The sequence below is a fragment of the Mus musculus genome, chromosome 10, assembly GCF_000001635.26.
Source record: "Mus musculus strain C57BL/6J chromosome 10, GRCm38.p6 C57BL/6J".
Classification (NCBI taxonomy): Eukaryota; Metazoa; Chordata; class Mammalia; order Rodentia; family Muridae; genus Mus; species Mus musculus.
Window position 1 is genome coordinate 58,467,385 of NC_000076.6, and position 27,426 is coordinate 58,494,810.

At 37.1% G+C, this 27,426-nt stretch overlaps 1 protein-coding gene across 1 annotated transcript in view; it reads left to right on the forward strand.

Moving 5' to 3' along the window:
* Positions 1 to 26,771, forward strand: part of Ranbp2 (RAN binding protein 2) — a 47,304-nt gene extending 20,533 nt beyond the window's left edge. Inside the window, exons 17-29 of the mRNA NM_011240.3 lie at positions 6 to 89; positions 3,243 to 3,378; positions 7,860 to 7,954; positions 8,773 to 13,435; positions 15,645 to 15,815; positions 16,513 to 16,599; positions 17,058 to 17,236; positions 18,296 to 18,497; positions 21,189 to 21,290; positions 23,226 to 23,371; positions 25,027 to 25,300; positions 25,418 to 25,752; positions 26,279 to 26,771. Coding sequence (NP_035370.2) covers positions 6 to 89; positions 3,243 to 3,378; positions 7,860 to 7,954; positions 8,773 to 13,435; positions 15,645 to 15,815; positions 16,513 to 16,599; positions 17,058 to 17,236; positions 18,296 to 18,497; positions 21,189 to 21,290; positions 23,226 to 23,371; positions 25,027 to 25,300; positions 25,418 to 25,752; positions 26,279 to 26,584 — 6,780 coding nt within the window. The 3' untranslated portion in view covers positions 26,585 to 26,771. The remainder of the gene's footprint in view (positions 1 to 5; positions 90 to 3,242; positions 3,379 to 7,859; positions 7,955 to 8,772; positions 13,436 to 15,644; positions 15,816 to 16,512; positions 16,600 to 17,057; positions 17,237 to 18,295; positions 18,498 to 21,188; positions 21,291 to 23,225; positions 23,372 to 25,026; positions 25,301 to 25,417; positions 25,753 to 26,278) is intronic.
* Positions 26,772 to 27,426: the final 655 nt, after the last annotated feature.

Here is a 27,426-nt window from a genome sequence, read left to right on the forward strand (position 1 = left end):
TCTAGTATTCTCCAAAGACACCACCTCGATGGGCAGAAGATCAAAATTCTTTACTGAAAATGATCTGCCAGCAAGTAGAGGCCATTAAGGTGACATTTAGTTTGGTTCACTGTAACTCTCATGCTAAGATTTTTTTCTCTAATCAGTTCCTTACTTTCTTTGGTTTTGCAAGACAAATGTTTTTCTTTGTAACTCTGGCTGCCCTGCCTCTGTCCACTGGGCTGGCCTTTGCCTCCTGAGTACTGTCATTAAGTGCTTTCACCACCACACCTGGCTTCAAGTTCATTCATTTCTCTCCCCCCCCCCCCCTGTCCTTACTTACAGTTGATCAAAGTGTACCCTTAGTATAGTTAGAATCAGTTTCCCTTGACTCTTAACCATATTTTCTAAATTACTTACTATTTCCATATGAGATGCAAGTCTTCTTCTTTTTTTTTTAAGATTTATTTTTTATTTTATGTAAGTACACTGTAGCTGTCTTCAGACACACCAGAAGAGGGCATCGGATCCCATTACAGATGGCTGTGAGCCACCATGTGGTTGCTGGGAATTGAACTCAGGACCTCTGGAAGAGCACTTGGTGCTCTTAACTGTTGAGCCATCTCTCCAGCCCCCCCCCCCTTTTTTTTTTTTTTTTAATTAGGTATTTTCTTCATTTACATTTCAAGTCCCCCATACCCTCCCCCCCGCAAGTCTTTTAAGATAACTTTTTTTTTTTTTTTTTTGGTTTTTCGAGACAAGGTTTCTCTGTATAGTCTTGGCTGTTCTGGAACTCACTTTGTAGACCAGGCTGGCCTCGAACTCAGAAATCCGCCTGTCTCTGCCTCCCAAGTGCTGGGATTAAAGGCCTCACCACTGCCCGGCTTTAAGATAACTTTTTATGTAAAACATAATTTGATTTCTGTTATCCCCACATGAGTAACTTGTACTACTATACACTATCATACTATTTTGTGTTAATTCATTTCTCAGCATGTCTGTTGAGAAAGTATATCAAATTTATCATTGGGAATTGAAAAGTTGTCTGTACTTAATTGTGTGTGTGTGTGTGTGTGTATGCTTTTTATATGAATGGCTTATTTATAGTCTAGCATTTAGTGTTTTGTTTTTTAATTTTAGAATTACACAAATCTTTTTTAATGCCTATTGGCTAAGAACTAAATTATTCCTATACCTAATGTTACACTAAGTACATTTTGCTATGTGGTGATTATTATGGTATATATAATCAACAGTGTTCAGCTTTGAAAACTGATTAAATAACAAAGTTTTGGGTTTGTACAATAATTTGTGTGTGTGTGTGTGTGTGTGTGTGTGTGTGTATGTGTGTGTGTGTGTGTTATATAAACCATACTACCACATTAGAGTTTCTTTCAATATACAGGTTTCAGTCATTCAGCACTATTCTGTGGAAATGTAATGGAGACCTTGTCTGTGAGCTTAGAAAACTGGTTCCTACACAGAGCTCTTGACGCTAGTTATTCTTGGAAAAGTTGTTTTTTTCTTTTGTCTAATTTATGTATTGTGAAGTTTTAGAATTGTTGAAACCAGTTGTTACCACATTTTTTTTTAATGTGTGTGTACATGTGGAGGCCACAGATGTTGACCTCTGGTTGTCTTCTATTAATTTCCACCTTATTTTATTCTTATCGATTGTGCAATTCACCAGTTGGCTAGATTGACTGGCCAGTGAGTTCTGGGGAATTCTCTCTCTCCGCCCTATAATGCTAGGATGTTTGGTTGACATCACTAAGCCCAGCTTTTATGTGGACACTGGAGTCTGAACACAGTGTAACAGACACTTTACAGACTGTTGGCTCCCCAGGGTCCCTAGCTCTTTCACTATTAACAGTTACGGTTATATTGTATAGCCAGTTTAGAACTATGGGCTAGGTACCCATCATGTTTTGTAGTTTTTATTTGTGGACGTGTAGTGTCTAGACGGAGTTGAGGAGGTGGATAAGTGGGGACTATTTTGAACTTGAAAATTGAGGTATTTGAAACACATTTATTTGTTTGTTTTGTGTTTGAGTCATTGTTTATATATAGTACTGGAAGGCTTGAAACTTGTAACAGTTTTCATGCCTTACTTTTCCTGTTACTCGGATTATATATGTGAGCTACCTTGCCAAATGCAGCATTTAGATCAAGAAAGCAAGTACATTAGGTTTTTTTGATCTCATTTATTTTAAATTAGTTGGATGCTGTTTTCAAAAATTTGAAGCTGTTTTCAAAATTGACCAGTCATTTTATACCCAGATATATTTGATTTTTTTTTTTTTTTTTTGAGAAAAGTGAAATAGGAAACCAGGTGGTAGTTGCTCATACTTTTAATTCCAGCACGTGGGAGGTAGAGACAGGATCTCCAGTTTGAGGTCAGCCTGGTACAAGTAGTATGTTCTGGGACAGCCAAGCTTTATAGAGAAACTCTGTTTCAACAAACAAAATAGAAACAATTCATTGGTAAGTCCCATATTAAAAAAGAAAGTTTTGTAAGTTCTTGTGTCGGGATGCTGTCCATTTAATAAAGTAACAGAGATAAGATAGTCTTGTAGAAGGCTCTAGTGTTTCTGCCATCTTGTCTGGCAGTAGAGAGTTGTTGTGAAACCGTTTTGGAGTCTGGTGTAGCTTAGGTACCAGCTCTGTCCTTCCTTGCTTTTGTCTCTCTACCCGTCTATGTGAGGTATGGGTTATTGTTTGCTAACAATGATCTAACAGTGTATATGCGATAATGTCTGGGCATATAATGCTTTTAGTAGCTGCTGAGCATTGGTTGTAAACTTGGACATTTGTTGGTTACCTTCCATGTGGATAAGTATTAAGAGATGATTTTCAGTGTTGATAATCAGAAGAATATAGATTTATGAGACCGAGAATTTGGAAGCTGAGTAGGTAGCTTGGAATGCTTAGGAAAGTGAGTGTCAGAAAAAGATGTTTCATTTGTAGGTCTTAGTTTTTTGAGTAGGTAAATGTTTTGGATGGATTAAATTTTATGAAGATAAATGTAAGTAAAAATGAATGGAAATGTTATGAGATTTAGGGAGTTAGTTCTTTGGAGTAGAGTTAAAGTGAATGAGGAATTAAGGAATTGTGTTCTTGGCACTCCTTTTCCAGTGGAAAGTATAATCTAAATGACACCAACCACTTAAGTTTACAATATTTGTTGAGTGTTTGCTGAGACTGTTTCCAGCATTGTATAATTAAACATTTAACATTCCTTATTTCTTTTTTATTTTAAATAGAAAGAGATGCAGGAATTGAAGCTAAATAGCAATAACTCTGCATCCCCTCATCGCTGGCCGGCAGAGCCTTACGGACAAGACCCAGCTCCTGACGGATATCAGGGCTCACAAACTTTTCACGGGGCTCCACTAACAGGTGAGCTGTCAGCTAAACAAACCCTGTATTCCAGTAAAATAATGCCTCTCTTTTTAAGTTCTTTTTCTTTTTTGTAGTACTAAGACTTTGGAGCTCGTGCTTGCTAGATAGGTGTTCCCCTGATTTATACCCCAGCTCAGCCTTCTTGTCCCCATTTAAATAGGTAACTTGTGAATTTAACTTGTTTGTGGTTTTGTACATTCTAGAATATGTCTACTTGTTTACCAAAACACTGTAATATACAGAAATTTTATAAATCCAATCAGAAACAGAATAAACAAGTCTTAATACTCTAAATATATTAAAGCTAAATTTTTTTATGTACATTGAAACTAAACTGTGAAATGTTTCATAAATTGAAACATGTTAGTTAATATAGTTATGTATTAAGAGGTTCCTAATAAGAATTTAAACTTCTAGCCGGGCGTGGTGGCGCACGCCTTTAATCCCAGCACTTGGGAGGCAGAGGCAGGCGGATTTCTGAGTTCGAGGCCAGCCTGGTCTACAAAGTGAGTTCCAGGACAGCCAGAGCTATAAAGAGAAACCCCGTCTCGAAAAACCAAAAAAAAAAAAAGAATTTAAACTTCTTGAGTAATTTTGGTGTTTTTTATCTCTCCTGCCCTTATTTTCAAATATGATTATTCACTGGAAAACCTATAATGAGTTGTTCTCTTCCTATTTTTTATTAATTACCCTACCTGTCTGTGCATCTATTTAGGGCCTATGTCACTCTGGATGGCCTGGAACTCACTTTGTAGGCCAGGCTGGCCTCAAACTCAGAAATTTATTTACCTACCTCTTCCTACCCACTTGTAGCCACGCACTCCCACAGCTGGCTCCATAATAAGTTTTTCTTGACACTTGCTTTACATAATTACTATGAGTATTTGTATATGTGCAGGTAGGTATGGAATATTTTTTTACTACCTAGTAAACCTAATGAGCCAAGGTTATTAATAGTGTCTTTTTGTGGGTAGCTATGTGTAAAAGTACATTTTGTAGGTAATTTTATTACAGTAACAGGTTGTAAACATTATTGGTAAACTTGGTTTTATAGATGAGAAAATAACTTTAGAAGGGTTTTCTATTATTACTTACTATACAGCTAATTAGTGGTAGATGTGGCAGTCCCCTAATTGAGAAGCAACTTTCTAGTCTGATACAGTGCCACTTGGTATTCCTATTCTGACATTCTGAAATCTGAAATTCTTTAAAACCTGAGACTTTTGTGTGTTGTCACAGGATTGATTATAAGTGGAAAAATCCTATACCATACACTCATGAAGGTTGTTGTCAAAATATATATCACTGAAAATGACCAGGCATGGTGTGGTGGCAAACATGCCTATAATCTAGTACTCAAGATGCTAAGCTAGGAAGATCACAAGTCAAGGCCAGCCTGGCCTGCGTAGTAAGGCCCCATTTCAGAAACAGTCCAGAGACTTTCAGAATATGTTCTGGATGAATTTATGAAATATGAATGAGTTTAGTGGTACTTGCATTCTATTTTTAAGACATTTTTATGTATATGCAAATATTCTGAAACCTGAAATACCTTTGGTACCAAAAATTTGGACAAGAGATTCTTAACTAGAACTGTAATGTATATTGATTGGGGGGTGGGTGGGCAGCATTTTATTTTGAGCCCAGGCTGGTCTAGAACCTATGATATATAACTCAAAACTGTCTTCAAACTTAGAGTGATTCTCCTATCTCTGCTTGAAGGATGGGATTGAAGGTCTGAGCCACTGTTCCCTTTAGTGCATGTTGTTTTCTAACTGCTTTCAAACCAGGAAGGTTAGAGGGAGATCCAATTGAAATAAGCATATTTGGTTCATAGAGCCATACTTAAATCACTGTGTTCTTCTCGCAGTGATTTCTAAGTGTTAGCAACGTTTTTTGAAGTTAAACTCAAATGTCATATTTTACATAGATAAGTATGTGTTTAGAGCTCAGACCTTGCTTGCCTTCTTAAAACTCCTGTGCACTGTCTGCCAGCTTACAGGGGAACCATCTCTCCAGTCCCTAGTCAGATCATTTGCAACATTGTCTTTCTTGATCATTCTTATTTGGCTACATAAAATGATTTTATATGTATATATATAAAGGCATATATATGTGTGTGTTTATGTGTATATGTGTATGTGTATGGCCTGCTTTTTTTTAAATGTTACTTTAAGTTTGGAACATTTTTTTGAAAAATCTTTGAAAACACAGTATGCAAATAACCACATTACCCTATTTCCTCATATGCAAATACTGCCAGTATTTTTAATGTTTTAGTTTGTTCTCCTCTAAATAATGCTTGGTCACATTTCTAGGGTTGTTAGAACCCTAGAAATTTCATTTTTATTTTTCTTTTTTTTATTGTGCTGAAGCTTAATCCTAGGGTCTCCTACATGCTTGATGTGTTCTACCATTGAATAGAACTATACTGTTAAACTCTTCATGTGTTTTAAAAGTTCTGTTTTTGCTTTTATTACTAGTATCTAATAGTACCATCTTGTACTCTAAACTATACAAAAACCTGGCCTGAGTTGTAAGAACAAAATGTTACTAGGTTTTTTTGTTTTTTTTTTTGGTTTTTTTGTTTTTTGTTTTTTTTTGGAGACAGGGTTTCTCTGTATACCCCTGGCTGTCCTGGAACTCACTCTGTAGACCAGGCTGGCCTTGAACTCAGAAATCCGCCTGCCTCTGCCTCCTGAGTGCTGGGATTGCGCCACCACGCCCGGCTATGTTACCAGTTTTAATATCTTTATATAGTACATGCTTTGTATTTTATAGTCTCTTGAATTTTACCCCCGAATTGTCTGTTCATTAAGTTTATAAGGACTTCTAATTTTTTGCTATGTTTATGTGGTAACCATCTTTACCTGCTGAGTTACTAGTCACTGATAGAGTTGCTAATTTTAATTGTAGACAAAATATGTCTTTTTTATTGTAGATATAAGTACTTATTTGACTGCATGTATATATGTGCTTAGGCATACAATGCTGATAGCAGAGAGTTGTGAGTTGCTTGTATGCTGTGCTGTAAGGACAGCAAGTGTGGGTAACTGTTAAGCCATGTCTCCAGCCCCTTATCTAGATTTTTCAGATTCTTGCCTCATGTCAACCAACCTGTTTCCATACCTGTTTACTCCTCCTCAGGGGAGTTCCAAAATAACACTCCATTAGGTTTTTCAGATTCAAACGGGGAGAAATATTTACTGTCCGTCTACTTTTTATTGCTTTTTTCAAGATTAATTCACAATTTCAGTTTTCCACTTCATGTACAGTATGAAAGGTCTTTTGGTTTTTAGTTCTGGTAAAACTGTTGTAAAACAGATTAAGCATACCACTATAGTTTTGCCATTAGTATAAGTGCCTTTTATAAACCTCACAGAACAGATGGAACATATAGTTTGTGTATCTGTATTTATATGTACGTATGTATGTATGTATGCATGCATGCATCTGTGCACATCTGTCTGCTTTAAGCCAAAGAACAAATTTGATGCTAATTTGTTTTTAAATTTTAATTTAAAACATTTGTACATATGTGCGTGCATGTGCGCATGCGTGCGGGCCTGTACGTGTGTGTGTGTGTGTGTGTGTGTGTGTGTGTGTGTATATATATATATACACATACATACATACATACATACATACATACATACATACATACACGTGGCTGTGGAATGTATGTATGTATGTGTGTGTGTGTATATATATATATATGTATATGTGTGTATATATATATATCTCCACAGCATATGCAGAGATCAGAAGACAACCTACCTTTACATGTGTTCTAGAAATGAAAGGCATATTGCTATGTTTATGTGGTAACCATCTTTACCTGCTGAGCCATGTAGTTGGCTTTATGCTTATTGTGAGACCCTTTTTATAATTGTACCAGGTTATTTTAAGCATAAATCTGAGTAATTATTTGAGATCATATTCTGCAACCCTGTCATTCTCTAGAGTTTCAAGTCCTCTTTTAAATGTTTAGGCCATCAGGTGCATTTTGGTTACTAAATTCTTTGTGATAACTTTTTTCCTAACGTGGAGCCGTTCTGTGCTTTTACATTCTGCTGATCTTGGACCATTTACTTTCTTTGTTTTCTTTTTAGAGCTCTCTCACTATGTAGCGTTCGTTAGCTGAAACTTACAGAAATCTACCTGTCCCTTTGAGTGTGGGAGATCAAATGGCATGTGCCATTATGCCTTACTCTGGCATGCTTGTTAAGTACTTGTTCCTGTTGACAATAGTAGTGTTATTTTTTATTCTTTGTGTCATTTAACTGGTTTTTTTTTTTTTAGTTCTTCATTTATTAATTGCTTTATGGTATACTTGAGTATGTAGAAATGTAAAGATCAGAATAATTAAAACTTCCTTTGATTCTTATTGTATATTTATAATTCTTGTCTAGGTAGTATTTTAAACTATAGAATAGACTTTTAACATTGTTTTCTTGTTTTTGTTTCTTTCACTTTAGTTGCAACTACTGGCCCATCAGTATATTATAGTCAGTCACCTGCATATAACTCCCAGTATCTTCTCAGACCAGCTGCTAATGTAACTCCCACCAAGGTAACAAAGGAAAAGCACACAATTAGAACTGTTTACGTTTTAAATGTTTAGGCTTCTTTTAAAGAAATTGAAACAAGTAGTTCAGTATTGGAAGATATGTGACCTTTGATATAGGCATTTCATAGTCATCTTTTTTTGTGTGTTAACAATAAGTCGAAACATTTGGAATATTTTAAATAGGAGGATTGGATGGTTTTGGCCCTTGTGTTATTATTCTATTTTGATAGGAGTAAGGCTATTTTTGTTTTGCTAGGCTGATTTATTGTCATCCTTTTGACTCAAACTGGATATTATGACAGTAACTAAAAACTATGACTTCCAGGATGGAGATCTGGGTGCGTTGGTACATTTAGATCCCGGTTCTGCTTATTGTGAACTTGGGCAATGTTTTTTAACCTGTGTACCTCTTAGGCCACCTGGTTTTAAATGAGAATAATACTATAGTTAATAGAGTTTTTGAGGCTAAAAACCTTTAACTTCTAAAGTAAGTTAAAATGGTTAGAACTGTGCCTAGTTGATACATTAATAAATGCTTAATGAATGTTAGTAATAATCATCACTGTTAACATCATTTAGTAATTGTTTAGTGAATGAAGAATTATTTTTTTCTAGTCATTGTCAGTACAGATTTTTAAGGTGCTGTCTTATCAAATATATATTCAGGTGTCTTTGTGGCACCATTGGTATCTGTTAATGTGCTGTGTACATTGGTGTTTTCTGCTGAATGATACTCTAATTTGAGGTTTGTGAGAGTTGATTTGTTTGTAGATTTTTATAGTTTTATGAATAATCAAGAAAGTATTTTTTTTCCCTTTTAGGGTCCAGTTTATGGCATGAATAGGCTTCCACCCCAACAACATATTTATGCATATTCACAACAGATGCACACACCACCAGTGCAAAGTTCATCTGCTTGTATGTTCTCTCAGGAGATGTATGGTCCTCCCTTGCGTTTTGAGTCTCCTGCAACAGGAATTCTATCACCTAGGGGTGATGATTATTTTAATTACAATGTTCAACAGACAAGCACAAATCCACCTTTGCCAGAACCAGGGTATTTCACAAAGCCTCCACTTGTAGCTCACGCTTCAAGGTCAGCAGAATCAAAGGTTATAGAATTTGGAAAATCCAATTTCGTTCAGCCCATGCAGGGTGAAGTAATAAGGCCACCCTTGACAACACCAGCACATACAACACAGCCAACTCCCTTTAAATTTAACTCAAATTTCAAATCAAATGATGGCGACTTCACATTTTCATCACCACAGGTAGTGGCCCAGCCTCCTTCAACAGCTTATAGCAATAGTGAAAGTCTTCTAGGTCTTCTGACTTCAGATAAGCCTTTACAAGGAGATGGCTATAGTGGACTAAAGCCAATATCTGGCCAAGCTAGTGGGTCTCGGAATACATTCAGTTTTGGAAGCAAAAATACACTTACAGAAAACATGGGCCCAAATCAGCAGAAGAATTTTGGTTTTCATCGCAGTGATGACATGTTTGCTTTTCACGGTCCAGGGAAGTCTGTATTTACAACAGCTGCTTCCGAGCTGGCAAATAAAAGTCATGAGACAGATGGAGGAAGTGCTCATGGGGATGAGGAGGATGATGGCCCTCACTTTGAGCCTGTGGTACCTCTTCCTGACAAGATAGAAGTAAAAACTGGCGAGGAAGATGAAGAAGAATTCTTTTGCAATCGTGCAAAGTTGTTCCGTTTTGATGGTGAATCCAAAGAATGGAAGGAACGTGGGATAGGCAATGTAAAAATACTAAGGCATAAAACATCTGGTAAAATTCGCCTTCTGATGAGACGAGAGCAAGTATTAAAGATCTGTGCAAATCATTACATAAGCCCAGATATGAAACTGACGCCAAATGCTGGCTCAGATAGATCTTTTGTATGGCATGCCCTTGATTATGCAGATGAATTGCCAAAACCAGAACAGCTTGCAATTAGATTCAAAACTCCTGAGGAAGCAGCACTATTTAAGTGTAAATTTGAAGAGGCCCAGAACATTTTAAAAGCCTTAGGAACAAACACATCTACAGCACCAAATCATACTCTTAGAATTGTAAAGGAGTCTGCAACTCAGGATAACAAGGATATTTGCAAAGCTGATGGTGGAAACTTGAATTTTGAATTCCAGATTGTAAAGAAGGAAGGGCCTTACTGGAATTGTAACAGCTGCTCCTTTAAGAATGCTGCAACTGCTAAGAAATGTGTATCATGCCAGAATACAAACCCAACCAGTAACAAAGAGCTCCTAGGTCCTCCATTAGTTGAAAATGGCTTTGCTCCTAAAACTGGCCTGGAAAATGCTCAAGATCGATTTGCAACAATGACTGCAAATAAAGAAGGCCATTGGGACTGCAGTGTTTGTTTAGTAAGAAATGAACCCACCGTCTCTAGGTGCATTGCATGTCAGAACACAAAGTCTGCGTCTTCGTTTGTTCAAACTTCTTTCAAATTTGGTCAGGGAGATCTTCCTAAGTCTGTTGACAGTGATTTCAGATCTGTTTTTTCTAAAAAAGAAGGTCAGTGGGAATGCAGTGTATGCCTAGTCCGAAATGAAAGAAGCGCTAAAAAATGTGTTGCTTGTGAGAACCCAGGAAAACAGTTCAAAGAATGGCATTGTAGTTTGTGCTCGGTGAAAAATGAAGCACATGCTATAAAATGTGTTGCTTGTAATAATCCTGTTACACCAAGTTTATCTACTGCACCTCCCTCTTTTAAGTTTGGTACCTCAGAGATGAGTAAGCCTTTCAGGATTGGATTTGAGGGTATGTTCGCCAAGAAAGAAGGACAGTGGGACTGTAGCTTGTGTTTTGTCCGAAATGAAGCCAGTGCTACTCACTGTATTGCTTGTCAGTATCCAAATAAGCAGAATCAGCCTACATCTTGTGTATCAGCTCCTGCCTCTTCAGAGACAAGCAGGTCTCCAAAGAGTGGATTTGAAGGCTTATTCCCCAAAAAGGAAGGAGAGTGGGAGTGTGCTGTTTGTTCTGTACAAAATGAGAGCTCTTCCCTAAAATGTGTGGCTTGTGAAGCCTCCAAGCCAACTCATAAGCCTCATGAAGCTCCTTCAGCTTTCACAGTGGGCTCAAAGTCACAGTCAAATGAATCTGCAGGAAGTCAAGTGGGAACAGAATTCAAAAGTAACTTTCCAGAAAAGAATTTTAAAGTTGGCATTTCAGAGCAGAAATTTAAATTTGGGCATGTGGATCAAGAAAAAACACCTTCCTTTGCCTTTCAGGGTGGCTCTAATACAGAATTTAAGTCAATCAAGGATGGATTTAGTTTTTGCATTCCTGTATCTGCTGATGGGTTTAAATTTGGCATTCAGGAAAAGGGAAATCAAGAGAAAAAGAGTGAAAAACATCTTGAAAATGACCCTAGTTTCCAAGCTCATGATACTAGTGGTCAGAAGAATGGTAGTGGTGTGGTCTTTGGTCAGACAAGCAGCACCTTTACCTTTGCAGATCTTGCAAAGTCAACATCAAGAGAAGGGTTTCAATTTGGCAAGAAAGACCCTAATTTTAAGGGATTTTCAGGTGCAGGAGAAAAATTATTCTCGTCACAAAGCGGCAAAGTGGCTGAGAAAGCAAATACGTCTTCTGATCTCGAGAAAGATGATGATGCATATAAGACTGAGGACAGTGATGACATCCATTTTGAGCCAGTAGTGCAGATGCCAGAAAAGGTGGAACTAGTAACAGGAGAAGAAGATGAAAAAGTTTTGTATTCACAAAGGGTGAAATTATTTAGATTTGATGCTGAGATAAGTCAGTGGAAAGAAAGGGGTTTGGGGAATTTAAAAATTCTCAAAAATGAAGTCAATGGTAAACTGAGAATGCTGATGCGAAGAGAACAAGTGCTAAAAGTTTGTGCCAATCATTGGATAACCACTACAATGAACCTGAAGCCTCTCTCGGGGTCAGATAGAGCATGGATGTGGCTAGCTAGTGATTTCTCCGATGGTGACGCGAAACTGGAACAACTGGCTGCAAAGTTTAAAACGCCAGAGCTAGCTGAAGAATTCAAGCAGAAATTTGAGGAGTGTCAACGTCTTCTCTTAGACATTCCACTTCAGACACCCCATAAACTTGTAGATACTGGCAGGGCTGCTAAATTAATACAGAGAGCTGAGGAAATGAAGAGCGGCCTGAAAGATTTCAAAACCTTTTTGACAAATGATCAAGTAAAGGTCACCGATGAAGAGAATGCAAGTTCAGGTGCAGATGCTCCCAGTGCATCAGACACCACAGCCAAGCAAAATCCTGATAACACCGGGCCTGCCTTAGAATGGGATAACTATGACTTACGGGAGGACGCCTTGGATGACAGTGTCAGCAGCAGCTCAGTTCATGCTTCTCCATTGGCAAGCAGCCCTGTGCGGAAAAACCTCTTCCGCTTTGGTGAGTCCACTACAGGATTTAACTTCAGTTTTAAATCTGCTCTGAGTCCATCTAAGTCTCCAGCCAAATTGAACCAGAGTGGAGCTTCAGTTGGCACTGATGAGGAGTCTGATGTTACTCAAGAAGAAGAGAGAGATGGACAGTACTTTGAACCTGTTGTTCCTTTACCTGATCTAGTTGAAGTATCCAGTGGTGAGGAAAATGAACAAGTTGTTTTTAGTCACAGAGCAAAACTTTACAGATACGATAAAGATGTTGGCCAGTGGAAAGAAAGAGGCATTGGAGATATAAAGATCTTACAGAATTATGATAATAAACAAGTTCGCATCGTGATGAGAAGGGACCAGGTATTAAAACTTTGTGCCAATCACAGAATAACTCCAGATATGACTTTGCAAACTATGAAAGGGACTGAAAGAGTGTGGGTGTGGACTGCATGTGATTTTGCAGATGGAGAAAGAAAAATAGAACATTTGGCTGTTCGTTTTAAACTACAGGATGTTGCAGACTCATTTAAGAAAATTTTTGATGAAGCAAAAACAGCCCAAGAAAAAGATTCATTGATAACACCTCATGTTTCTCATCTGAGCACCCCTAGAGAGTCACCATGTGGCAAAATTGCTATTGCTGTTTTAGAAGAAACCACAAGAGAAAGGACAGATTTAACTCAGGGAGATGAAGTAATAGATACAACTTCAGAAGCTGGAGAAACATCTAGCACTTCTGAAACAACACCAAAAGCAGTAGTTTCTCCTCCTAAGTTTGTATTTGGCTCAGAATCTGTTAAAAGCATTTTTAGTAGTGAAAAATCCAAGCCATTTGCATTTGGCAACAGTTCAGCCACTGGTTCTTTGTTTGGATTTAGTTTTAATGCACCTTTGAAAAATAGCAATAGTGAAATGACTTCCAGAGTCCAGAGTGGATCTGAAGGAAAAGTAAAACCCGACAAATGTGAGCTGCCACAGAACTCTGACATCAAGCAATCTTCTGATGGCAAAGTCAAAAATCTCAGTGCCTTTTCAAAAGAGAACTCTTCAACTAGTTATACATTTAAAACACCAGAAAAGGGTAAGTACTTAGTATTACAGTTAGTGTTTACATTTGACTCTTTATAGGAAAGTCATATTTTAGTCAAAGTTGTGTCATAAACACGAGTTTATAAACGTACAAAAGTATTTGGACAAGTTTAATCCCTAAAAAGCTTGTGAATATTACAACTAACAGACCACTGAAGAGACAGTATCGTTCGTTATAAAGCAGTGCAAAAGAACCTAGTATAATACAAGGACTCATACACTTGAATCATGAGTATTGAGTCTTTTAAATGTTGATTCTTCAATGTTGTATTGTTTTTAAAAATCACTTGAAGCATGTGTTACTGAGAAGTTGCATGTAATATAAGTTAGTGTTGCCACCATTTATTCAGTTGGCAAAGAAAGAGATCTTGTGCATAAAGTTAACATGTAAGATAACCAGATTGGTATAAAAGGAGAGGTCTGAATTTTTTAAGTTATTAATTTTGTTTCACAGATGTTAGAAAAAAATGAAATATTCTTTATGTTCCTAGGATTTAATTTTAGCCTTTTTAAATCTAATCCAATGGCCTTTTGGACCAGCATCCCTACCTCACAACCTGAGAGCAAAGGTATAGAGCTAGCATTCTCGGTGTGAGGCGACTACTAGCTGGTAGTCCTTAGCCAAGTAATTGTGGCTGTATGAATTGGAGTAATTAACACTGCAATGTGCATGTTAAAGAATGACATATTACAAAACATACTTTTTGAGTGGTGATGTAACAGCCTTTAATTTAAATTTGTATCTGGATGCTGTCTATGTGTTATTATGCTGTCTTTGCCTCATTTTCAACTCTGCTTAATTAATGTCTGTCTGTCTTTGTCTTACTGCTTCATTGAACTTTTCTTTATTCTTTTTAACTCTGTAATAAAGACCTGTTTTTTTCTCACTGTTGACCTTAGCCCTACTGCCTGCCAGTATTCAGATATATGAATATAATACATGTCTACTGAGGGTTTAGAGATTATATTTGAAATTAGACCTCATTTTGAACAGCTATCATTCTATAACATATGTTTCTTATGTAATGCAGGTCATTTATAGAAATAAGTGTTGCTTCTTGACTAGAATAATAAGAATGCAGAATTTGTAGAAGCCCATTACGAGCAAATGGGGGAAATTTGTCTAGTATTCATCTTGACCTTGCAGAAAAATGGGTACCAGTTCTCTTTAGTTATCCTAACCAGTAGAAATATATTATGATCTGTCTAAAGTATTCTGAGAGCAACATAGAAAATGAAACACTAAAAGAAATAGGTAGCATAAAAGAAAATCAGTTTAGTAATTATTCAATATAATGTATGTATACAAAATATTTCAACTTTTAGTCAATTAAGATTAAAAAAAAAAAAACCACACAGTATTTACATTCTTTCTTTTATGCCAGGCCATTTGAATCCAGTGTGCAGACTTTGAGTACCTTTAGTACACCTTAGTTTGACTTAGCCGTCTTTCAAGTATTAGGAAACTGCATATGGGTAAGCCTACCATATTGGACAGGGAAGCTTTAGAGGATAGGTCCCCTGTAGTGGCTGGCACATACATGTTTCATGACTGGTTTAAGGCACTGTTTTGTCAGTACCTACAAGTTAGACATTCTTAATATATCAGAACAGACTTTATGTATAGGGTTCCTTTTTTGCTCTCTAAATCTTTGTCCTTTTATCAGGTGGGAGTAGATGCAATGTTTTTAGCCACCGAAATTGTCTTATACGTAAAGTAGCAACATGATTTTATCTAGTTGCACACTTGGAAGTATGCAAAAATTGGATACGATGCTATCACTTGCCATCCTTTGCAGTTAAAAAAATTGTTTGCTTCCTTTATAGGAACTAATAAAGGTTGTACTAATATTTATGTTGGATAATACCAGAGGTACTTTCTCAGTAGTAAATGCATGGATACTTTTGTTTAGTGTATGGAGTGTGATTATAGCAACACTTTTTAAATTACAGAAATTAGTAATTTGAGTGATCAGTAAAAGGATTTTTAAAAGCTTTGTATCCTCTAAAAGTTTTAATAGAACACTAAACCAGGCTTTAATTCAAAGTCATGATCATTATAGAACTTGGTTTGTTCCAAAGTATGTGTTTTTATTTTATCAGTGTGCTGTTTTAACTCATAGATAAGTTTCATGTTCTTTGTGTTTTTAATTAGGCTGGTTATGTTCACTTACTTCTCAGTTGTTTTAATTTGGTTACAGCACAAGAGAAGAGCAAACCTGAAGATCTCCCCTCAGATAATGATATTCTCATTGTGTATGAACTCACTCCCACCCCTGAGCAGAAAGCCCTGGCAGAGAAACTTCTGCTTCCTTCAACTTTCTTTTGTTATAAGAATAGGCCTGGCTATGTTAGTGAAGAAGAGGAGGATGGTAAGTTTGTTGTCAATCGATAATCTTAGTAATTGGGAGTATAGTTTACTTATTTAAAGCCTGACTTTTTGCCAGACAAGACGGCTCATGCCTGTAATCCTAGCACCTGATAGACTGAGGTAGGATGCTTATGAATTCATGTTCATGGGGAGTTTCAGACTACCTTGGGTTAGAGAGTGACACCTCATCTCAAACAAACAAACAAACAAAATTGAAACAGACTTAATACCCTTAGCGGTGGGTTTTTAGCCTGTGTTTATAAAATTGTCAGTGTATGAAATGATGAGAAGAATGGCATTGACTAAAAAAAGCCCTTAAAAAGATGGTTATCATATGCCAGGCAGATGTTTTAAGGAAATTGGAAGTAATCATAATTCCAAATGTATTCAAATTAAAAGAGGGAGAAGGATAACATCCTCAAAGGCCCAGTAAGATCTTTTGCACAGTGGTCTTATAGAAAATCTCATGTGGGACTGAGTGACCACGTGTTGGCATCTGTGTTGAAATGACAGAATGGCTAAGCATGAGGGGAGCACAAATGGGAACTATGAACAGCAGTCGGAGGTTAAAGGCCAGATTGTCAGAGCTCAGGGCCATGTGTGAGAGAGGGAGAGTGTGAAGATCATTTCTAGGTTTGTGGATGGGAAAACCTACCTACTAAAATTATTTTGCTCAATATGATCAATTGCATTTGAAGATGAAGATTATGAAATGGCTGTCAAGAAGCTTAATGGAAAACTCTATCTGGATGACTCAGAAAAACCATTGGAAGAAAATCTAGCAGGTATGTTTATACAATTTTAGTATTTTAAGTGCCCCCCTCTTTTTTTTTTTTTTTTTTTTCTTTTGGAGACGGTATTTCTCTGTGTAACAGAGCCATGGCTATCCTGGACTCACTTTATAGACCAGGTTGGCCTTGAATTCACAGAGATCTCCCTCTTTGACCACTGCTGGGATTAAAGGCATATGCCACAATACATGGGTAAAGAAAGGTTTACTCTGATAGTTACCTGTAATGTCCAGTTTTATTTACGGGATACAACCATGCTCATTTACAGTATTAACAAAGTAATACTAGTTGAAAGACACTGATTCCCTTTGGTACCCATGCACTGGTTTCATGAGCATTCCTAGTCCATGTTAAGGAGGTCTTTAAATTGTATTGCAAACCCTTCAGACTGACAATTATGGAGTGATTGGGTTTCTGATTGTGTCATTGCTTGTGTTGTATGGCTTTTTCAGATAATGACAAGGAATGTGTTATTGTTTGGGAAAAGAAGCCAACAGTTGAAGAAAGAGCAAAAGCAGATACTTTAAAGCTTCCACCTACATTTTTCTGTGGAGTCTGCAGTGATACTGATGAGGACAATGGAAATGGGGAGGATTTTCAGTCAGAGCTTCGAAAAGTCTGTGAAGCTCAGGTTAGACTGTCTCCATTGTTTGCCACTCAGTTCTCTTGGTACATTTTAAAATCTTACTATCAGATGTAATATTTGGCCTTAGCAAGCACATGTGTTAGATTATAAATAGAGAACCGTGTTACTGTTCATGAATGAGAACTCTCAAAATGATTAGGATATTGAATCTGAGGCTAAACTACAGGCTTAATATCATGTCCGTTGAAACACCAGCAGGATTCTTTGTCGATCTAAACAAATCGGCTTTAAAATTTCTTAACCATTAAATTATAGCTGATATGAGTAAGTTTTTTTCCTCTTTTATTGAAAATATATTTTCTTTCCTCACACAATATATTTTCATTTCCCTCCTTCAACTCCTCTCTGTTTCTCCCTATTCTCCTATCTGGATCTACTTTGTCTCTATTAGAAAATAAACAGGCTGCTAAGGGATAATCTATGTCTTCATCATTATGCCCCCATCCCTCTAACTTCTCATTCTCCTAAACCTGTTAATGTCCTGTGTGTGTTTTTCCATGGAACCAAACCCAGGGTCTTGCAGTTAAATGTGCAAGCTTGGGTACCAAGATAACTCTCCAACCATGGTGTTTTCTGTAGTAAAAACAAACAAATCTGATTGAATAATCTTTTACTAGTGGACTATTTGACATTCATTTAATCAGAGAGGTAGGTTGGTTCTAAGTTCATTTTTAATTTTGCCTGTCCCTTTGTAGTTTTTATTTCTGTTAATTTTCCTGTCTTTTCAGTGATTATTATAAAGACATAAAATACACACCAGGGACTGGGGAGAGCTCAGTGATTAAGAGCACTGGCTGCTCTTCTAGAGGTCTTTTGAGTTCAGTTCCCAGCAACCACATAGTGGCTCACAACCATCTGTAATGGGATCTGATGTTTTCTTCTGATGAGTCTGAGGATAGCTATAGTGTACTCACATAAAATAAATAATAAATAAATCTTTAGAACACATACCAAACTTTATAGAAACTACCTACTATTTTTCTATTTCTTTTGGTGACTGTAGAGGATGATTTAATGATATGTTTTATTCTTTCCTTTTTGCAGAAATCCCAGAATGAGAAAGTGACTGATAGAGTTGGTATTGAGCATATAGGTGAGACTGAAGTAACAAACCCTGTTGGCTGTAAGTCTGAAGAACCTGATTCTGATACCAAACACAGTAGCTCATCCCCTGTTTCTGGGACTATGGACAAACCTGTCGATTTGTCCACTAGAAAAGAAACTGACATGGAATTCCCAAGCAAAGGTAAAAGTTGATCATGTGTTTATATTATGCAATATATAAGGTTCTGCCTATGTGTTTGAGAAAATAGAGTAGATTCTAAGAGCTTAGTTGAAAATGTTTAAGATGAATATAGGAGCATAATGTATTTGTCACAGTAATCAAACAATCATTGCCTTCTCAAAAAATGAAACAGTGAATAGTAACATTTTATCATTTGGTATATTTTTTTAATTTTAATTTTTATTTTTTGGTTTTTCTTTTTTTTTTTTTTTTCCATTTTTTATTAGGTATTTAGCTCATTTACATTTCCAATGCTATACCAAAAGTCCCCCTTACCCACCCACCCCCACTCCCCTACCCACCCACTCCCCCCCTTTGGCCCTGGCGTTCCCCTGTACCGGGGCACACAAAGTCTGCGTGTCCAATGGGCCTCTCTTTCCAGTGATGGCCGACTAGGCCATCTTTTGATACATATGCAGCTAGAGTCAAGAGCTCAGGGGTACTGGTTAGTTCATAATGTTGTTCCACCTATAGGGTTGAAGATCCCTTTAGCTCCTTGGGTACTTTCTCTAGCTCCTCCATTGGGAGCCCTGTGATCCATCCATTAGCTGACTGTGAGCATCCACTTCTGTGTTTGCTAGGCCCCGGCATAGTCTCACAAGAGACAGCTACATCTGGGTCCTTTCAGTAAAATCTTGCTAGTGTATGCAATGGTGTCAGCATTTGGAAGCTGATTATGGGGTGGATCCCTGGATATGGCAGTCTCTACATGGTCCATCCTTTCATCTCAGCTCCATACTTTGTTTCTGTAACTCCTTCCATGGGTGTTTTGTTCCCAATATTTTTTGGTTTTTCGAGACAGGGTTTCTCTGTAACTCTGTAACCAGGCTGTCCTGGAACTCACTTTGTAGACCAGGCTTTTATTTTAATTTTTTTTTTAAAGATTTATTTATTTATTATATGTAAGTACACTGTAGCTGCCTTCAGACACACCAGAAGAGGGCGTCAGATCTCATTACGGATGGTTGTGAGCTACCATGTGGTTGCTGGGATTTGAACTCAGGACCTTTGGAAGAGCAGTCAGTGCTCTTAACTGCTGAGCCATCTCTCCAGCCCTTATTTTAATTTTTAAACACAGGGTTTCTCTGTGTAATCTTGGCTGTCCTGGAACTCATTCTGTAGATCAGACTGGCCTCACACTCAGGGATCTGGCTGCCTATGCTGCACTAAAACACCCTACCTATCTTTTGATTTTAAGCTATTAGAGAATAGAGAGCATTATGATTGGCCTGTCTGCATAAAATAGAATAATTTGCTTGCATGGTAATTTTCTTGGTGTTAAATAATACTTTAACTTAACTGTTGTTGAATTATATATTAGTATTACCCAAACATATTCACGGTGCTTTAGTTAAAGATTATTACTGTAGAAACTTAACATTTTTATGATACTAAAATTTGTACAAGCTCCAAAACTAACTTGTCATTTACAGTAATTACTATGTGTCTCAGTTGTTCTAAGTTGGAAGAAGTGTCTTTGTGAATTGTGTTTCTTTATATATGGACATCTATATCATCATCTTTTCCTTTCCAGAAGTAACCCCAACATAGGTCACAAAGAGCACATTTGTGGCACTTTATCTTTAATATGCTGGACAAAATAGCTAACTTTGTAACCAAAAGCTCTGTTTTCAGAGAACACTAAGTAGGCCAAAGAAATCTCAGAGATCATGAAACTAGTAGAATTTAGACAAGGTGTCTAAATGTAAAGAACACAGGAAAATTTAGTTTAAGTGCCCACTGCTTTTGCAGAGTTCAGTTGATAGCACCCATGGCAGGCAGGTAACCCACACCTTCAGCCTTTTTTCTCCTTTCTGGGAGCCTGCACTCATGTGCATTTATTTACTCACACATAGACATGCAGAAACACACAGTTAAAAATAACAAGTCTTGCCAGGTGGTGTTAGAGCACGCCTTTAATCCCAGCACTTGGGAGGCAGAGGCAGCTGAATCTCTGAGTTGGAGGACAGCCAGGGCTACACAGAGAAACCCTGTCTCCAGGGGTGGGGGGAACCAAGTCTTTTAAAAAATGTTTAGTACAGAGTTTTTCTAAGCTCTACCCTTTGACTGCTTGATTGGGTGTGTAAGAACCTTGATATGTAGTCTCATAATGTAGCTTAGTGTGTAGCTCAGTGGATTTGAAAGGAGAATTGGTTTAGGTTTTGGGTTGGTGTTCATTGGGCATAGCACCTGTAAACTTAATATTACTGAGCAAGCTTGAAATTGAATGTATTTTGTAATTTAAAATATAGTTTGTAGGGGCTAGAGAGATGGCTCAGTGGTTAAGAGCAGTAATTGTTCTTCCAGAGGTCCTGATTTCAATTCCCAGCATGGTGGTTCACAACCATCTGTAATGGGATCCAATGCCCTCTTCTGGTGTATCTGAAGAGAGAAACAGTGTACTCAAATAATTAAAATAAATCCTTTTCTTTAAAAAGGAAATATATACATATGTACAAACACATAGTCTGTAAAAAAAAACAACTCAAAAAACTTAGTGAACTTGAAGGCATTTTAGAAGAGTAAATACTAGATTTAAAAAGTGTATTTTATACCTTGCCTCACCTGGAGTACTGGGTAAGGTTTTGATATATAATCTTATCTCAAACTGAAAGTTGTTTTTTGTTTGTCTGCTTGTTTGTTTGTTGTCAGGGGAAAACAAGCCTGTTTTGTTTGGATTTGGAAGTGGTACAGGCCTGTCATTTGCAGACTTGGCTTCAAGTAATTCTGGAGATTTTGCTTTTGGCTCTAAAGGTAAGATGAAGAGGAAAAAGATGACTATTGATTTCAGCCAAGTGTAATTGAAAAAAGCAGTCCTTTCCATGTTGTGACTTAAGTAGGATGGCCCTGTCCTTGGTTTGCTTATTAGTAACTAGGATTACACAGTCTGGCATTGATGATAACAGCTCTAAGAATTTTCTCTTAATTTTAGTTTAGTACTGATAGTACTTCCTTTCCTCATATACATGTATGTTTTTCAGTTTTGGGATAACCCTGACTTGGTTTTAAGACAAATTGGATTTCTGCATTACGGCTGTAGAAATTTACAAACTAGTGTCTCTTCTCATTTATCAGTGGTGTGTATATTTTTAAGAGTCATTTATTTGTGAGTGTGTTTCTGTCGCATATGTTTATTTCTACCACATGTATGCAGTGCCCTTAGTGAGCACATCCTCTGGAACTGGAGTTACAGATGGTTATGAGCCATGCAGGTGCTATTTGTTCACTGTCTTTACTCATAATATAGCACAATGTAAATTATTCTTTAAGATATTTGGAGACATTTTAGAATGATGAAATAATCCAATTTAAAATTTTAGTCCTTTAAGTCCTACTTAGATCTTTATACATTTTTAGGTTCATGCTACTTACAGAAACACATTAAACTTTTAGAAATGATTGATAGGGCTAGACAGTGGTGGTACACACCTTGAGTCCCTGCACTCTTGAAGCAAAGGCAGGCAGAGCTCTCTGTGAGTTCAAGGCTAGCCTGGTCTACAGAATAAGTTCCAGGATGGCTAGGGCTATACAGTGAGAGCTTGTCTCAAAAAAAAAAAAAAAAAAAAAAAAAAGGAAGAAGAAGAAGGAAAGAAAGAAAAAAAGTTATTACAGCGGCACACAGAGAAATCCTGTCTGGAGGGGGGGGGGCCGGGGAGGGAGAAAATAAATGATTGATAAGAATTCATAGTTTTACTTATGCCAAGTTACTATTTTTTTGAGACAGGGTCTTGCTATGTATCCTTTCTAAGCTGGAACTCTTAATATGAGTAGACTGGCCTTCAGTTCACAAAGATCTATCTCTTTCTGCCTCCCAAATGTTGCAATTAAAGGTGTGACACCAAGCTTTTCAACTTTAGTTTTAATGTATTTACTAGATTAGCATTAAAAGATGGGTAGTGAGTAAATATACCAGTACAGTAGGTATACTTATCTCCCCTGAAAAGCCAAGTGAACATTGGTAGTGATGGCTTATTATCAGTATTGTACAGCAAGGATGAGATGGAGCTTACCAGGTTAGCCTTGCCTTAATAAATAGTATCACTGCATCCTCTTCACTTCGCTTGTTTGTTTTGTTAACATAGGGAGTGTGAAGCCAAAAGTAGATTTTTGCTTTATTATTTCTCCGCTTTGCTTATATTTTATTTTTTTCTTCATTGTATTTGTTTTCTTCCATGTTGAATCCTTACATTACTTTATACATCTTCTGTTTTCTCTCTCTCTCTCTCTCTCTCTCTCTCTTCCTTCCTTCCTTCCTTCCTTCCTTTCTTTTCCTCCCTCCCTCCCCCCCTCCCTCCCCCCCTCTTTCTTTCTGTGCTTTGAAACAGGGTCTCACTATAATAGCTCTGGCTGTAGGAACTCACTGTGTAGACTAGGCTAGCCTTGAACACACAGATGTCCACCTGCCTCTCCTTCCTGGTGTTAGTATTAAAGGTATTGGCCACTCTGTCTGGCACTTTGCTTTCTTAAAATAGTATTTAACCTAGAAACACACTGCAGTCAATTGTATTCCATAGTTGTTGAAATGGCCAGAATAATATTACTTTGAACATCTCAAATAGATGTGTTTATGACATTGTTGAAAATTACATTCACTGATTTCATCATTGAAACGTAATCTAAAAAAATGCAAAATTCTTTTTTATAAAAATTTAAGAGTTCACTGTTTAAATTGTCTAATTTATTTATCAGATAAAAATTTCCAGTGGGCAAATACTGGAGCAGCTGTGTTTGGAACACAGACAACAAGTAAAGGTGGCGAGGATGAAGACGGCAGTGATGAAGATGTAGTTCATAATGAGGACATCCACTTTGAACCTATAGTCTCCTTACCAGAGGTAAATACCAGGAAGTAAACACTTCACTAGTGATGATATGTAAAAATAACACCCTGCATCCATTTTTTTTTTAAAAATACTGCTATCTACATTTTTTCCCAAAGCAGTTAAATATTATGTTCTATTTGTTACATTTCCAAACTTTTAAAAAATTATTTATTTTATGTGTATGAATCTTTTGCCTACATGCATGTCTGTGTATCATGTGTGTGCCTATGGTCATATCCCCTGAGGGTGTCATTTCCCTTTGGACTGGAGTTATATACAGATGGAGTTATAGATGGTTATGAGCTGCCTTGTGCGCGCTGAGAATTGAACCCAGGTCCTCTGAAAGAGCAGCCAGTGCTAGGAACTGCTGAACCCATATCAGCAGCCCAGATTCCCAGCCTTTTCCTAGGAAATGTTTTGAGTTATTTTTGGATGTAGTGTTGAAGACAGAATCCAGGGCCTTGCTCATGTTAACAAGCACAATACTACTGGTGCCCACTCGACTTTTCCCGAGTTCTTGTTTCTAGAGAGTGGGTGAGAGGGAGGAAAGAAGTGGGTATGCACATACCACAGAGAGTATGAGAGAACACAAGCAGGTATGCATATGCCATGGTGTTATATGGAGGTTAGAGGATAGCTTTCTCAGCCTTGACCTCAGGTTTTTAGGATTGGGTAGCTAGCAATCGTGTTTACTCACTGGACATCCTGCTCAGCCATAGGCATTTTTGTCTTGTCATTAGGAGATCATGTTTGTCTTCATAAAATAATTTTAGGTAAGAAATGGAGAAGACTTGTTTTTAGAAAATTATGATATCCATTTTTAGTCTCAGTTACTGTCACAGTACAAGAATCAGCACTGCTGTGTCTGGAGAGATTTGCTCAGAGGTGATGTTTGTACTTGTTGGTTCCCAGCATCCACGTCAGCCAGCTCACAGCTGCCTGTAACAGGGAGATCAATGCCTTTGGCATCTGTAGTCATCTGCATTCATATGTACATACTCACACATACATAAAATTGAAAATGAGCACATCTTTAAAAGAATAGAAAGGGTTGGAAAGATAGCTCAGAGGCTAATTCCTAGTACACACATGGTAGCTAACAACTGTCTGTAACTCTGCTTCCAAGGGATCTGTTACCCTCTTTTGAGATCAGGGGCAATAGAGGAATTCACTGCCTAGATACACAGGCAGGCAAAACAGCCATATATATAAAGTTATAAAAACAGAATACTTTTTAACATACTGTTACATGTACTAGCCCAGACTGGCCTCAAAACTGTTCTAATCTTCTGGCCTCCCAGCCTCTGGAGTGCTGGGATTACTGCCCATCCATGCAAAAAACCACATTTCTTCTTGTATAGCCCAGGCCGACCTTGAACTGACCCTTTTGCTTCCACACTCCAAATGTTGGGATTATTGGTGTATACTGTCATGCTTGGCAAGAACCAGCATTTTTGAAACCCCCTTTAACCTTTAAAGGCATTTTCTTTTCACAGAGATAAATAAAATATTTAATGATAAGTCACATCTTTACTGCTTAACCAAATCAGATATATTATTAGTATAGGGTATTAATTAGATACCATGCTAGAGTAAAACCTGTTGGCACTGGTTAATGGATTTGTCATGACTAGTTGTTTATATAAATTATTCTCATCTCGTCATAGGTAGAAGTGAAATCTGGAGAGGAAGATGAAGAAGTTTTGTTCAAAGAGAGAGCCAAACTTTATAGGTGGGACAGAGATGTCAGTCAGTGGAAGGAGAGAGGTATTGGAGATATAAAGATTCTCTGGCATACAATGAAGAAGTATTATCGGATCCTAATGAGAAGAGACCAGGTTTTTAAAGTGTGTGCAAACCATGTTATTACCAAAGCCATGGAATTAAAACCTTTAAATGTTTCAAACAATGCTTTAGTCTGGACTGCCTCCGATTATGCTGGTGAGTCTCTACCTTCACATGCCTTTTAACTTGATTGACTTCTGAAGTCTATATCATACACATGCTTTGAATGTAAGTTTAATATTAAGGTCTTCCCACCTCCACTCCTTATAACAGATGGAGAAGCAAAAGTAGAACAGCTTGCAGTGAGATTTAAGACAAAGGAAATGACTGAGAGTTTTAAGAAAAAATTTGAAGAATGTCAACAAAATATAATAAAACTCCAGAATGGACATACATCCCTTGCAGCAGAATTATCAAAGGACACCAATCCTGTGGTGTTTTTTGATGTTTGTGCGGATGGTGAACCTCTAGGACGGATAATCATGGAATTATTTTCAAATATCGTTCCTCAAACTGCTGAGAACTTCAGAGCATTATGCACTGGAGAGAAGGGCTTTGGTTTTAAGAACTCCATTTTTCACCGAGTAGTTCCAGATTTTATTTGCCAAGTAAGTGTCACTATACATACATCATGGTTATATCTGCTAAAACTAGACCACACCATCTTGGGAAGGTATTTCTTCTTCCCCTCATCCTCATTCATCTTGGGAATTTTCAGTTTTCCCACACTGTAACTGGACACTCTCTTTCAAACATTCAGCCTGAAAGGATCCAAATTTCTAATGCTTTGTACCTGCTAGAGACAGGAGGGAATCCCCAGACTTGACCTCCCCACCCAGAACAAAACAGCAGTACATGTATTTCTTAGTTTTCAATTTTTCTTTTAATTTTCTTTTGGGACAGGGTTTCTCTGTGTTGTGTACTTCTGGTTGTCCTGAAGACCAGGCTGGCTTCAAACTTACAGAGATCTACCTTTCTCTGCCTTCTGGGTGCTAGGATTAAAGGCATGCACCACCACTGCCTAGCTGTCAAAATGTATTCTTAAAGAAATAGAGGATTCGTGATTTGCCCTATCATTCTGTGTGTTTTAATGTTTAGTCAGTATTAACAGAAATATTTTTTTGTTTTTTTCAGGGGGGAGATATTACCAAATACAATGGAACAGGTGGACAGTCCATTTATGGAGATAAATTTGACGATGAAAACTTTGATTTGAAACACACTGGTCCTGGCTTACTATCCATGGCCAATTACGGCCAGAATACCAACAGTTCTCAATTTTTTATAACACTGAAGAAAGCAGAACATTTGGACTTTAAGCATGTAGTATTTGGGTTTGTTAAGGATGGCATGGATACTGTGAGAAAGATTGAATCATTTGGTTCTCCTAAAGGGTCTGTTAGTAGAAGAATTTGTATCACAGAATGTGGACAGCTATAAAATAATTTTTCACAGTGAGTTTTATCTATATAAGCAGTTGAATTGATGCGTAATTGTTACAGACAGTATAGTAATTATGTTCACCTTTTGAAAACAGATGTTTCCGATGTATAAATGTAAAATTGTAGCTTATAGCTGTTGTCACTTTTTAGTGTGTAATAATTGATCTTGCATGGTGTGAAATAAAAGTTTAAACACTGGTGTATTTCAGGTGTACTTATTTTTATGTACTCCTGACATATCTATATTAGAATGGCTAATACAAATTTTGTTAAAAGCAATAGAATTTCCCAGACTATTGAAGTAATATGATATATGCAACTTATTTTAATTCCTGTTAAGATATCTGGACTTCCTGCATGGTACTTATCATTGAATAAGGGGACCATAATGCAGATAATTTTATTTTAGATTTGAAATATATATATATATATATATATATATATAGTAATCTTAGCTATTCCTGTGCTCATTTATGTATAGACTGACATATGGATAGAGCCACAGAAGATAGGAGTTAACCAAAGTGCTCTTCTGTCATTTTTATGCTCCTGTGTAGTTAAAAATTAACTTTTAAGTAGGATACTGTCTTTTCTTGATATGTTGTGCTCTTTTGAAGACGTTAATTTTTACATTTTAAATAAGTTGATCATTTCCTTAGCTAGCCTTCTCTCCTTCCTCCCCATCCTCCTTTCTTCTCTTCCTTTTTTCCTTCTTTCCATTCACATTTCTGTTACCTGTCTCTACTACCTCAGAAACTTCAGCTTGGTCCTGATGATAGAATTGGATTTTTCTCTAGTTCTTGTGATAAAGTATCAATATTTTTAAAAGATCTATACCAT